This window comes from Arachis hypogaea, chromosome 15 (assembly GCF_003086295.3).
Source record: "Arachis hypogaea cultivar Tifrunner chromosome 15, arahy.Tifrunner.gnm2.J5K5, whole genome shotgun sequence".
Lineage (NCBI taxonomy): Eukaryota > Viridiplantae > Streptophyta > Magnoliopsida > Fabales > Fabaceae > Arachis > Arachis hypogaea.
This window is the reverse complement of record NC_092050.1, coordinates 1,399,152-1,412,232: the sequence shown is the minus strand read 5'-3', so window position 1 is coordinate 1,412,232 and position 13,081 is coordinate 1,399,152. Positions and strand designations below refer to the sequence as shown.

The window sequence follows — 13,081 nt, the reverse complement described above, 5'->3', positions numbered from 1 at the left end:
GATTTGACTAAATTTTCATCTAACAGCTCTTAGATATCAACTTCAGGTGAAGTCGACTTCACCTGAGTTTTCACCTTACAAATCCCTTTGAAGCTGTATTAATAAAGTTAGTTATTGTTTGTTAGGATATAACGAGAAAGTTGGTATTGGCTGTTAGGTGAGATTAGGCATCTAGATATAACAACTCTTGTACATCTCTTAGTGTAAAAGATTCTAATCCACTCTGCTTTCTTTATTATGATTGCGAAAGAGAGCAAAGTAATACGATTGTTGAGTGTTGAGCAAAAAGTGATTGAAAATGCAGAATTATGATAATAAACAGAAGAAAGCGGGAGAGATGAAAATGAAACAAAGTTGAATTGAGAATGAAACATATGTAGAGGCTGACAAAGAAGCAGGAGTCAATACCCGAACCAACACACCCTCAAGAGGGTATTATCTGGTGCGCTCTTGACTCCCTCAGTCCCTCTACACCCCACACACATAACATAACTATTAACTACACCCACACCCACACATTCATCACTTCCCTAACTAACTACTTAAACAACTAACAACCCCCATGTGCTTTTTTATTTAAATCCCACTTTTACCCCTCCCATTGTTAAATTAAAGTTACCACTAGGCTAAACAGATTCGGTTTTAGGTGGGAGAATCAATGCAAGCATTAATTAGTTCACTGTTTTGGGAGGTGCAGTGGTGGTGGTTGGCTCATTGTTGGCGGTGTTGCAAAGAGAGGCTTCGATCTGGTGCACGGTGCTGCAGAGGTGGTTGGTGATGGAGGTGACGCTGGACAGGTTGAGCTTGGCGGAGGGAATGGTGCTAGCTAGAATCTGGAGGCCAACGGTGAGGAGGCAGCCATGTTCATTGATAAGAGCTTCAGAAGAGGATGAGTTGTTGCTTGATGGCGGCATTGGCGTTATAATGAAGCCTTGTGGGAGAAGCGCAATGCATGAAGGATCCTCTCCGCTCATGGCTACCTGAATGGAGTCCACAGCAATGGTAGTGTACACCACCACACTCCCTGATTGGTCCGTACAGCTCTCTTGCAGCATTAGCTCCACGTTCTGCGATGAGTTGCTCGCAACCTGGATCAAAACAACGTGTAACTAACTAACTAAATATAGTTGTTTAAATCCAAGTGATCTTACATTGATGCGGAGAAGGGAAATGCAGTTTCCTGGATGGGAACCATTTGCAATGTGAGCAACTTCATTGAGTGAATTCCCATTGGAAAGAGCATCCATCTGAGATCTGTGGCGTTCATCGCGTAACAGATCGAAGACCTTGGTGTGGGAATAGGGAAGCCAAGTGGTTGAAACAGCACCCAGAATGACACCGTTGGGTTGACCAGGCTCTGTGATCTTCCTGGTGGTGATTCTAACGGTATCTTCAGGGGAATCTGATATTGCAGTCCATGATTGACCACTTGACGTGCTCATGTTGAGGCTGAACGTTCGTATCATCCTCTGTGCAAGTTTCATCAAGTTCTTTCTAGCTTCTGGTGAGTGTATCACTCCAAGATCTGAAATGTTTCTGGCCATGAGGCTTGCAACCCTCTCACATTGTCTCTGCAAAACACCCAACCACCGCTGTGCACCAAAAGCCATACCACTGTAAACATAGTTGCTGAATATCTGATGCACGGGTTTCTCTTCTACTTCTGCATGCTCAATCCATGTTACCCTTGAATATCCATTTGGCATATCTTGAATGAGACAGCCAGAGGGTCGCCTGCAGTATCTGGGATAAGAAGGGTGCAGGTTCTGCTGAAAGCTATCGATTGGGAAGTCAACAATGCCCCACGTTCCCTCCTCAGCGTTATGTTGACAGTACCGAAGGAAATGAGTCTCACGAGTCGATACCAATGGAGAAAGAACTTGGAATTCCGCATACATCTGATCCATCACAAGTAATAATCAATTAATCAAACTGCATGCATGATAACTATAATTTGAATCATTATTGACACCTACCAGCTGCAGAGACCCGCTTGCATGGCCAGAAGCATTTGAAGATATTATTTGCACCGTTTTTGCTCTAGAAACAATTGTGGGAAACAGTTCCATCCACTTGTTCTACAATATATAAACAAGATTAGATGAAAATAATCAACATGCAAGATTGTGTCTAGTTGAATAATGACTTACAGCATCGAGGAAGGCATCAACAAGAGTGACACTATTCATGATGACAACAGCGGTGTCACGGCTAGCTTCAGTCCGGTGCTTGAGATTCAACGGCCACGGGAACAGCCTGCCGTGCTCCTCAAAGTTAAGAACTTCCCTATCGCCGTCGCAGCCACGGATCCAAAGCGGCTCGTTAGCATGGCACATCTTGACAAGCTCGGCCATGGAAGAGGCGGCAAGGTCCATGGCCAGAGACTTCTCCTCTTCCATTAAGAGACCGCCCTCCGGGAACTGAGAAGCTTCCGGGGGAAGCATTGGAACAGGAATCATCTCGGTGCACGGGGGAATGGTGGGATCAACGTAGTGCCTTGGGTAGATGTTCATGTCCAAGTCCAGTGATGGGGCCATCAGTGCTGGTGCTGGTGCCATTGTTTGGATTGGACGCCCGCTGTATCTTGATGTCAGGCAGCACACACGTTCCAACTGAAAAATTAATCACACGCATTCTCAAAACTTAATACTTATGTAACACCGGTAACAAGATACAATCTAAATCAATTATACTTGCTAGATAAAAAAAAATCACCTATCAAATCGTATAAAACATATATAAAATACAAAATATTGATATACAAGTATATAAGTCTTTAATATATACATAATTTTTTGTACATAAATATAATCTTAGTAATAGTAAACTTCACTGCTCTCTATTGATGGATGCAGCCGTGCAGGTCTTAATAAATGTAACAACTTTTACTTTATAAAAATATGTAACTTCTATTGAGATTTAAGTGATATTACATACAAATAACATAATAGAAAGCACTGAGAACTAAAATTTTTAGTTAATTTTAATGCTTATGTTTATAATTTAACGTTTGTAATTTAAGATCTAAATTTTAAAATAAATAAAATAATTTTAAAAAATTTAATTACTAGTGGTAATCAATTTGTGGGGATGTTTTTTTTTTTCCAAAAAATTGACATTAACATGTATTAAGGAGTAAGCATAATTCATATATAGCCTCCTAAGTCCTAACCTCTTCTAACTAACTTGTTAGTTTCAAAATATAAGATAGAATGTGAAATATATTTAAAGTCGTCAAAATATAAAGTTTTCTTTGTTTAAAATAATAAAAAAATAATTGACATTAATTAGTGCAAACGTGCTAAATGATAAATTAATAAATCAAGCGATGTCACTTATAATATCTGTACGTTCTTAATTTATCTACATGTATTATATATCCGTCAAATTAATGTGCCTTCACCTTTGATAAAGTTGATGTTATTATGAAACTACATGTCATGATATAGTACTACCAAAGTAGATATGCATATGCATACCAGCGTGTGCCTAATTAATACATATGGGTTTAGAACCGACTATTAATTTTCGAAGTCAGATAGCATAGAATAATATGGTTGGTCAAAATCAAAACAATAAAAAAATGGTTCATATAATATCCAGCAAAATTATTATTAGTAGTAGTGCATTTAGAATGAGAGAGAGGGGAACAAATAAATTGGGTAAGGTACCTCCTCTCTTAACCTGGCATTTTCAATGCGAAGTTGTTGTTCATCCAAGCCAAGATCAGCTCCCATTATTCCTGGACCACCACAATTGGGACATATAACACTACGCAGTGATGCTTGTAGACGATAATTCTCATTCTTTAGAGTCTCATTCTCCGCTCTTAGAATCACATTTTCAGCTCGATCTTGTTGTGCCTATAATATTACCAACAAAGTTATTAAATTAACAACTAACAAGCTAGCTAAGCACACAAGATAATCTTAAATCTTAAAATGTATATACATACAATAAGTGACGATAATGATGATAAATTATTAAATACGCACTAAGGTATAATAAATACAAAAGCTTTTACTACTACTTGAAGACCCTTGGTTCCATTGTATCGTAACCCTAAAAGACTGTAATGATGAAATAGTGCAATAAATATGAGTACTGGTTTTGCGACCACATGTGGCAGGTTGGGTTAAATGCCTAACATTAATGGGATCCAGACTGTATGATGAAAAAGGCCAAGGAAGAAGAAAAATAAAAGACCTCTCGTAATAATAATAACAAGTAAATGAAGAAAGAAAGAAAGAAAGAAAGAGGAGTGTTCACTGTTGAGTATTCTCTCTTCACTGTGCTTCATTTTATTTCTACTTTCTAGCTACCACCGCCTGTGTTGCATAGCTGATTATTATTATTACCACTGTGTACTAGGGCTTACAGGAAAACAAAAAAATTCAAATTAAAATTGAAATGTTAAAACTTAGGTACAGTCGACTTCACGTGAAATTAATAACTGAGAGTCGTTAAATGAAAATTTAGTCAAATCAATCAAATCATCTAATAACTCTCAATTATCAACTTCACCTGAAATCGACTGAACTTGAATTTTGACCAAATTGAAAAAGGAAAAACAGAGACGATTTTAATGCAAACCAAGGAACGCGGTTTGCATTGGGAAACGTGCAAGGTATCTATAGGCGGAGACGTTCAACTTAATGGCATGAATTAAGAGCTTTATGAATTATGGGTACACTACACATTTTTTAGGGTTTTTTCGTCTTAATGGAAATGTTGGTGATTTAAAGCTTTCAATTCTTACGACTAGTATATAGAATAAAACAATAATAACAACAAAAGTTTGAACCGTACCTTCATCTGCGTTCGGCGGTTCTGGAACCAGAACTTAACCTGGCGCGGTTTAAGGCCGAGTTCATGGCTAAGTTTCAGCCGTTGCTTATCATCCGGGTGTTGACATTCCTTGAACAAACTAAAAAAGAAAATTACGTTTGATAAAAAAGAATAGAGATCTAAGCATAAGGAAGTGTGGGGGTTAAGTGTAATTACGCTTCCATCTCATGGATCTGGCGTGCAGTGTGCCTGTGGTAACGTTTCTTCTTATTCTGAGGCTGTTGTTGATCAGTCTCTTGCTCATTCCCTGACTTGTCTTCAACTTGTTCGCTCCCTGAACCGCTCTCCATGATCTCTTCCTTCCCTCTCAAGATCCCGTCTTCTTCCTTCTAAAACCGCACAAACTGATTAAACAGGAAGCAATAATAATTAAAGTGAAGAGAAAGGCTTGTTTTGCGTACCATGGTGGGAAAAGAGTGATGAAAATGCATGGTAGGCATGAAGGTGAAGCTGTTGTTTTGGATCGGAGAAGAGAAAAGTGTTTCTGATGAGTTTACAACTACGTTGCCTCCCATTGTAGACATTACTTGGCAATCCCCATACATTCTTGCTGCTTCTTCTTTCTTTCTTTTTATGTTGAGGAGAAAAAGTTTCTTCAGTGGAGGCAAACCTGTTTTGTCACACCAAAGAACGAAAAAATATCAGAATCAGAATCCAAGCAACAGAAACAAGAGCTGAGCTAATGAAGAAAGCTAACGGGACATTCTCATTTCACCAACCCAAAATACAACAATAAGGGAAGATTCCTTTCACAGACAAATAGGCAAAATCTCAGGAGTGTATCAAAGGAAACAAAATAGAATAATGTCCCTCACAATCTTTCGAAGATTTATTTTCTTTTATAACACACATGTAAAAAATGTAAAAAATAAAATAAGCAAAAAGAGTAGTAAATATTATAGAGAATAGAGAGCATGACCATGGGGAAAAGGTTGGAAGCAATGGTATTGTGACGTTCACAAGAAGACACACCCACTACTAGAAGAGTGTGGTGGAGTTGTAATAAATCGGTTATAATGGTAGTAATTTATTTTACTGGTGGGAAAAGGGTAAATGCGGTTGGACAGAAACCGATCAGCGCCACTTACTGCGTCGGCTGTTACATTCCACGTGCTTCTTTCTTAATGGCTCGCTCCTCGCTCCATGCGTTTCCCACACCCTATCCTCTACTATCCACCAAAGTCAAACACATTTTTCTTCCTCTCTCTTCCACGCGCCTTTCTTCTCTCTTTCTTCCACTTCCCGCCCAAAATAATACATATTTTCTAATAAATTATTTATTAATAGTAATGTTAATATGTGTCTTTAGCTAAATTCATATATTATTGTGTGAAATCCTCATCTTGAAGAGAATGAAGCTCGACGTTACATGTAAGCCTTTTTCTTTTTCCTATATACCATACAAAAGTTATTTGTTAATTTAGAAATGTAAATGACATCACATGAATAAAGCAATACATTGTACATGTACTAATCGATCCAAATTAAACTGTTTATTTAATTCGATCCAAATCAAAAATCGATTAAAATCGTACTAATTCGGATTTGATTGGATTCTATTTTTTGCAAATCGCTGAATTGATCATATTTTGAATCTACTTTTTATAACCGATCAAATCCAATCCAAACCACACAATATGCTATAATATTATTATTTTATTATTATATTTACAATTATACTTATAACATGTTCAATTTGTTATATATTTTTTTATTATTCATGTATTATTATTATTTAATAAATATTTTATGTTCAAAATGTTATTTATTTATTTATTTTAACTAACCTATAACTTTATTTCTATTTTTATGTTATCGTTGGCTTTTTAAGATATTGTTAAAACTTGTTATGTCATTGTTGATTATTTAAAATTTGATATTGAGACTTATTATATGTATTTAATTTTTTTATTTAAAAAACCGTAAATCCAAACCGATCCAAACCGCTTGTAATAAGATCGGATCGAATTTTCAAAAAAAAAATCATCCAATTTAAACCGCACCGCACATAAATTAAACGTTCAGATTGAATGATTTTTTTCTTTAAAACCGAACCAAACTGCACTGTGAACACCTCTACATTAACTATTAAATTAATTATTATATATTTATGTATTTTTTTATATTTTAATATATATTTTATATAAATAATTAATTTAATAATTGATTTTTTTATCTACTTAGAATTGTTGATGCTTATTGTTCAAGGATGTATACGACTCCTTAGATATTGCAATAAAGTAGAGTAAAAGCATTTTTTGATGAAATAGAATGATTGAACAATGAGCATGTAACATGTGAAGCAGATTTATTGGTTGGTCAAACTTAGTTTTTTTTTTTTTTGTTTAACAAATAAAATCAAGTTTAGTTAAACAATAAATTTTACTATTTGATCAAATTGATTTACTCATTTTCTTTTAACAAATAAAACCAGTTCTATGTTTAATAGCTCAATATCACTACTCCCGTGCACTCAAATTAAAGAAATAAGAGGCTCGATGTATTTTACGATAAAACATAAAAAAATAAAAATAGAATAACTAGCTAAGATCTCAAAAACCCATTTAAATAATGGTGTATATGATTTTCTTATTTGCACTGGGATAGTGTAATCTTCATGATTCATTCCTTAAATACGAAACTGATAATTCGAAGAAGAATCAACCTCTGATTAGATTAGAATCGCAAGTAGGTATAATAATTTGCAAGAATTTTTAGAACAAGTGCTCCACAAGCTCACATGTCAAGAGCGGTCCAACCGATTAATGTTAGGCGGATGGATGTGTCTATATATTTCATATTATTTTTCAACTAAACCGATGAAGGACTAATTTATAGAAAATATAAAATCTTTTATTTAAAAATTTGTTATTTATAGTTGTTGCGTGTGTATAAAATACAATTTAAATTTCAACACTTATTTAAATAAATTAATAACAAACAAATAAATGTTAGATATATAAAAAAATATATTGTCAAATTAATTATTAATATAAAATATATATTAAAATATAAAATATATATTACAAATAAATTAAATAACATATATATTTATATATAAATATATAATAATTAATTTAGTAGTGCATTTTGTATATACATAATATTTTATTAAAATATTGTTTTTATGAGAAAGATTAGATGATGAAATGTGAAGAGATAAAATGATACTCGAAATTTGAATTAAGGATGAACGATATGATTTCCTCCCAATAGAGGTTCTTTCCACTAAGCTAATTAACTTCTGTTAGCAGGGACGGATAAAAAGTATTATTTTTAATAATGTAGTGATAGTAAAAAGAGTTATTATTTTTGTTAATGAGTTATAGTTTAAATGACATAGTCTTTTCATACTCAATTAAGAGCTCGTAGGTTCGAGTCTCTTTATTTTTGGTAAAAAAAAGAGTTATTATTCTTTATGTAATAGAATTTAAATTTTTCTACATATATTTATATTATTTGTATTTTTTATTTAATTCGAATTTTTTTTTACATTTTTTTCTTAACACATTTATAATCATATAAAAATATTTTAATATTATTATAATAATATTATTTTTTTCTAATTTTATTTAGTTTTTTATTCTTTTTTAATTAATTTTTACCCTATTATTATATAAAAACACTTTAATATATTTTAAATTCACGTAACAAAATTGTTAGTGTAATTAACTTATATTATTTTATGTTATATTTCTTAATGATATAAAACATAAAAATATAACTTACTGTCACATAAATATTTAATATAGTAAATTAATTAACAAAATATTTAAAAATATATAATTTTATACTTTAATTTAGTAGATATAAAACTATAAAAAATTATGAAAAAATTATAAAAACTGAAATAATTTTTTTATTTGACAAGTATTTATTAATTTTTTAAATTAAAAAATTAATTATGGTTATATCTATTATTAAATATATAGCTTTATATTTGATTATATAATATTTTAATTTTCGACCCCTCCACTTTTAGATTTCTGGATCCGTCCCTGTCTGTTAGGTTTAATCATAATTTTTTAATTTGATGTTGTCTATCGAATAAATTATCATATATTAAAATTTTCATATATGATATAGATTAAATATATTATTTTTATTAAAAAAATATTATTATATTTTTCAATTTGTTATTTTGATTTTGATATTAATTTTGTAATTTGTTTAAAATTTAAAATTTTAACAAAAATTTTATTAAAAAAGTATTCTATATTTTTATTACTTTTTACATATTTTATAATATTATTTTCGCCTGTTATTTTATTATCATTTTGATACTTTTTTATTTTGTAAATTTAATAATTTTTTAAGAGTTAAATTTTTATTTATAATTCTTTTATTTTTTTTAATTTTTGAAGATCTATATATTTTAATCTACCAATTTTTATTATTAATTATTCCATTGTTAGTCTAACCATTTTTATTTTAACTTTGAATTTCTTGAATAAAATTTATTGAAAATTTGGTATTTTTAAAAAAATTATTTTGTATTAATTTAAAAAATTCAATATCATTTAAATTTATATTAGTTAAAATTATTAGTTTCTGTCTATTAGTTTGAATAATTTAATTATTTATTTTCTTAGATATTTTAAATTATTTTTTGATTCAATTTTATATATAATTTATGTTTTTATTGTTAGCTCATATTTTTTTAGAGCACGTTTTTTAACTGTGTCAAAATAAATAACTTTAAAAAAATTATATTTTTTATATCTTTATATGAGTGGTGGTTAAAAGAAATGTAGAAGACCTAAAATTGAAAAACACGCGCTGTGTTTGCTTATTTTTTTTATTTTTTTTTTCCCTAGCGGTATGCATTTTTACCAAGGCAGTGATTAGCAAAGGTAAGGAAAATATTGACTTGCAAGAAAAGAGAAGCGTTGAAGGACAAGATTCTATAATGGTCAAACAGATCAGAACCGTCCATTCATACGATGAACGTGATCAACGGCTATAAGAGTTTTTTTTTTTTTTGCATGGCGGAGATTGTGATGGCCCCCCGTGGGAGATGATATAACGTGACAAATTGACACTGAAACCAGTGAGAAAGATGGGAGAAGAAATTGATATCCATGGATGTCAATTTCAATGTGGGGGACCACACCATCCATCCCAAAAAGGCCCCTTATATATGGAATTAAATTTTGGGTATAGAATCCAGACAGAGGATATTATTGCATTTCATGAAAAACTTTAGCAATTATGAAATCTTCTGCAATGAATTTTAATTTTTGCATCATGAGTGGGGAGCCCAAGTTCCTGGTTTATGGTTGGGTCAAAAATGACAATAATAACTGGGGGGTTGCTTTCAAGCATTTTCTTGGCACATCTCAAAATACGGGGTTTCGTTTATATAGTGAATGGTTTAATTTGTGGTTAAATTAAAAAAAGAAACTATGTCATAGATGTATCTAGTAATAGTAAGAAATTAAGAAGCGATGAGTGTCAGCGTTAACAAAATAAGGGTTGGATTATGTGGTAATGTTTTCATTTGAGGGATAATTAATCATTGTGGGAAGAGATTGGTGCAAAGTGCAAACTAGTTTGAGCAGACATGTCATAAACATGCCAAAAGAAAAACCGGGATAAAAGTGGAATTTTAATCTGTTTTAGGGAATCATCTATCTATGAAAATATATTATTCTCGTATTCATTTGAAGTTTTAAAATCTAAGTCCTATGAATATTTTATTTCTCAGAAAATTAATTGTCAAATTTTGAAATTTAAAAATATGTTATATTCTGATTATTATATTTTTTGTTAAAGAGCTTCTTCTTCTTCTATTGGTATTGGCGTGTTTTAGAAATTAAGAATATATTTCTAGAACAAAAATGTGTATAATAATAAAACAAACATATTCATAATTTGTTAGTAAAATATTAAAAACAATTCCCAATAATGTGTACTATTAAACAAACAACTTTTTTAATACTCGACATCATATTACTAAGAAATGTTCTTAAAATATCTTTTTAAGGCTTTTGTATGTGTTAGTGAGTGTTTGGTCCGGCATATTGTCACTCACCGAAATAATTAGTTTGTGTTTGAAAAGGTATTTGGATGTGTTGACCATTTTCTGACTCCAGAGTTTTCACTCGCGAAGAAGAAGATATATGAACACGCTTCTTCTCCTCAAACTTCAATTGCACCTGTTTTATGGAAGAAGACAGTTTAGAGATCTTTTTTTTTTCTCTTTAATAATACCAGACAGCTTTTCAAGATGTGACGCCTCCTTCTCTTCTCGGCCCAAAGCAAACTCTTGTGTCCTACTAATGGCAACAATTCGAGCACCAATCACCTGTAAAAAAAAAGGATCAGTAACAATACCACAACAGAATACAAATAACATTAAAAACAGGAAAACAAATATACCTGAAGAAAGCGACTAACACCAGCTCGACCAACCTCATCGATTATTTTCATGTCATCCGGAAAACAACAGAGCTCGTCAGCCATTATACTAAAAGGATAGAGCTTCGCCCACAATGACCTCCCATGCTCGTTCTCATCATATCCATGAAGCCTCTTCTGTGACTCGTAGGCAGACTCCACCATTTGGAGAATCATGGAAGAATCACCCTTACCCTCCAATACCTCGGCAACACTACCCTTCGCCTGACCCCTCTTACGCTTTGGCTTATGAATAGGATCATACTGCACAACAGCAGCAGGACCTTTTTCCTGCATTGGAAGAAACTTCATTCTCACTTTTCTTGCATTGGTTGAAGAAAGACTTCAACCCTGCAGTAGTAATGGTGGGAGCTTTCTCGGCTGAAAACCACAACCAAACCAAATCAGAGTCAACATATCAAAGCAGAGAAGGAAACAAACATAGTAAATCAAATTACTTATGTGGTCATACACAGCCTGTCTATCGGTATCTCATTTCAATATTTCAGCAACCGATAACAAACCTTTCGGACCCAAAGACTTAAACAAAAAATTCATTACAATATCATCATCAAGAAGCCTATCATCTACATCCAGTGCTTGATATGGCTCGGCACACCAGAACATGGGGAACCTTTCCACTAAATGTTCATTCAAATAAAAGGGAAAATCCTCGGATACACTCCTAACCTTCACAAACATAGATTTGAAGTCCTTAAACGATGACTTATACAGGCCAAATATCGCACGATAGGGGTAGCTACTAAGGTTCACCCACAAGCCCCGATTTACCCCTTTCGCCTGAAATAATGAGAAAAACAACCTAAGAGACAGCTGACGGTCTAGCAGCTCCATCAATATTTCGAACGCCCGAACAAAACTCCAGGAATTAGGGTGAAGCTGAGTTGGGGCACAGTTTAACCAATACAAAATCCCACACTCAAATTCGGTAAAGGGAAGTCTCACACCCAGCTCAGTGAATAGACAGCTATATATATAGAAAAAGGACCAATCATCTAATCGGTCACAGACCCGGTCATCCATCCCACATGGCAACAATTTTATCATAACATTACTACCATCTCTGACCCAAATATTTGACCCCAGTAACCTCACCAACTCCTCATCATCAAACTGAGACACGCGCTTCCTTACCCTAGCATTAACCCAGTCATAAGGGTCTACCACATTACAGTTCTCCATCAAGGACAAGAAAAGAAAAACACAAGAGAACAAAGAAGAAACGAAGAAAGAATCACAACTGACCTTGCTTGGTCATTTTTTTCAGACAGTGAGAGAAAATAACCTTTATCTCAGAACTCAGCAGTTTGAAAAGAAAAAAGAAGTGTAAGCAAAACATAACTTCTATAAAACAAACGGTTACCAACCTGTGCATTTACTCCAGATTGACAAAAAAGAAAAGCATTAAAATCCACTACTAAATCCAATAGACAGGGGTGCCTAGAAAAATGGGACAGTTTTCACATCAATCATGTCATGATGGCGCGTAGAACGAAGCCACCACTACAGGAAACATTTTGAATTCTGAACAAGACCAAGCCGAGCTTGGGGGCCGTAAGGAGCATATACGACAACAACTCAGCGACCGAGGACTGCGGTACTCCTGGTCCGAAAGCTTGCCTTAGTCCTGTCCAAACTAAGGCAAGCTTGGGGGCTATGATATGTCACCCTTATCCTCGGCCGTCTGAAAAACTCGGCACGTAAGCAGCTAAGATCGGCCTCACGCTAGCTGCCTGATAAGCTCGGCACGCAGGCATATAAGCTCGGCCTCACCCATTTGAAAACAAGAAACGTGCTCAACAAACCTAAAACA

The 13,081-nt window shown here is 33.3% G+C and overlaps 1 protein-coding gene across 6 annotated transcripts; it reads right to left on the bottom strand.

Moving 5' to 3' along the window:
• Positions 1-289: 289 nt before the first annotated feature.
• LOC112747436 (homeobox-leucine zipper protein HDG5-like) lies at positions 290-5,885 on the bottom strand. 6 transcript variants are annotated; one of them, XM_025795446.3, is made up of 9 exons: positions 5,768-5,885; positions 5,250-5,458; positions 5,005-5,177; positions 4,810-4,927; positions 3,672-3,863; positions 2,151-2,612; positions 1,977-2,078; positions 1,152-1,898; positions 290-1,088 (listed from the first exon to the last, which is right to left on the bottom strand). In XM_025795446.3, the coding sequence occupies exons 2-9, from the start codon at positions 5,391-5,393 to the stop codon at positions 672-674; spliced, it is 2,355 nt and encodes a 784-aa protein (XP_025651231.1). In that variant the 5' UTR covers positions 5,394-5,458; positions 5,768-5,885; the 3' UTR covers positions 290-671. The 6 variants fall into 6 exon arrangements, with proteins under 6 accessions (XP_025651231.1, XP_072073525.1, XP_072073526.1 ...); XM_072217424.1 differs by having other exon boundaries at positions 5,005-5,174; XM_072217425.1 differs by having other exon boundaries at positions 5,005-5,174; positions 5,568-5,799.
• Positions 5,886-13,081: the final 7,196 nt, after the last annotated feature.

Coding starts and splice junctions, on each gene's coding strand:
- LOC112747436 (XM_025795443.3), bottom strand. Junction 5,178..5,249: donor ATCACTCTTTTCCCACCATG/GTACGCAAAACA, acceptor GTGCGGTTTTAG/AAGGAAGAAGACGGGATCTT. Junction 3,864..4,809: donor ACCGCCGAACGCAGATGAAG/GTACGGTTCAAA, acceptor GTAATATTATAG/GCACAACAAGATCGAGCTGA.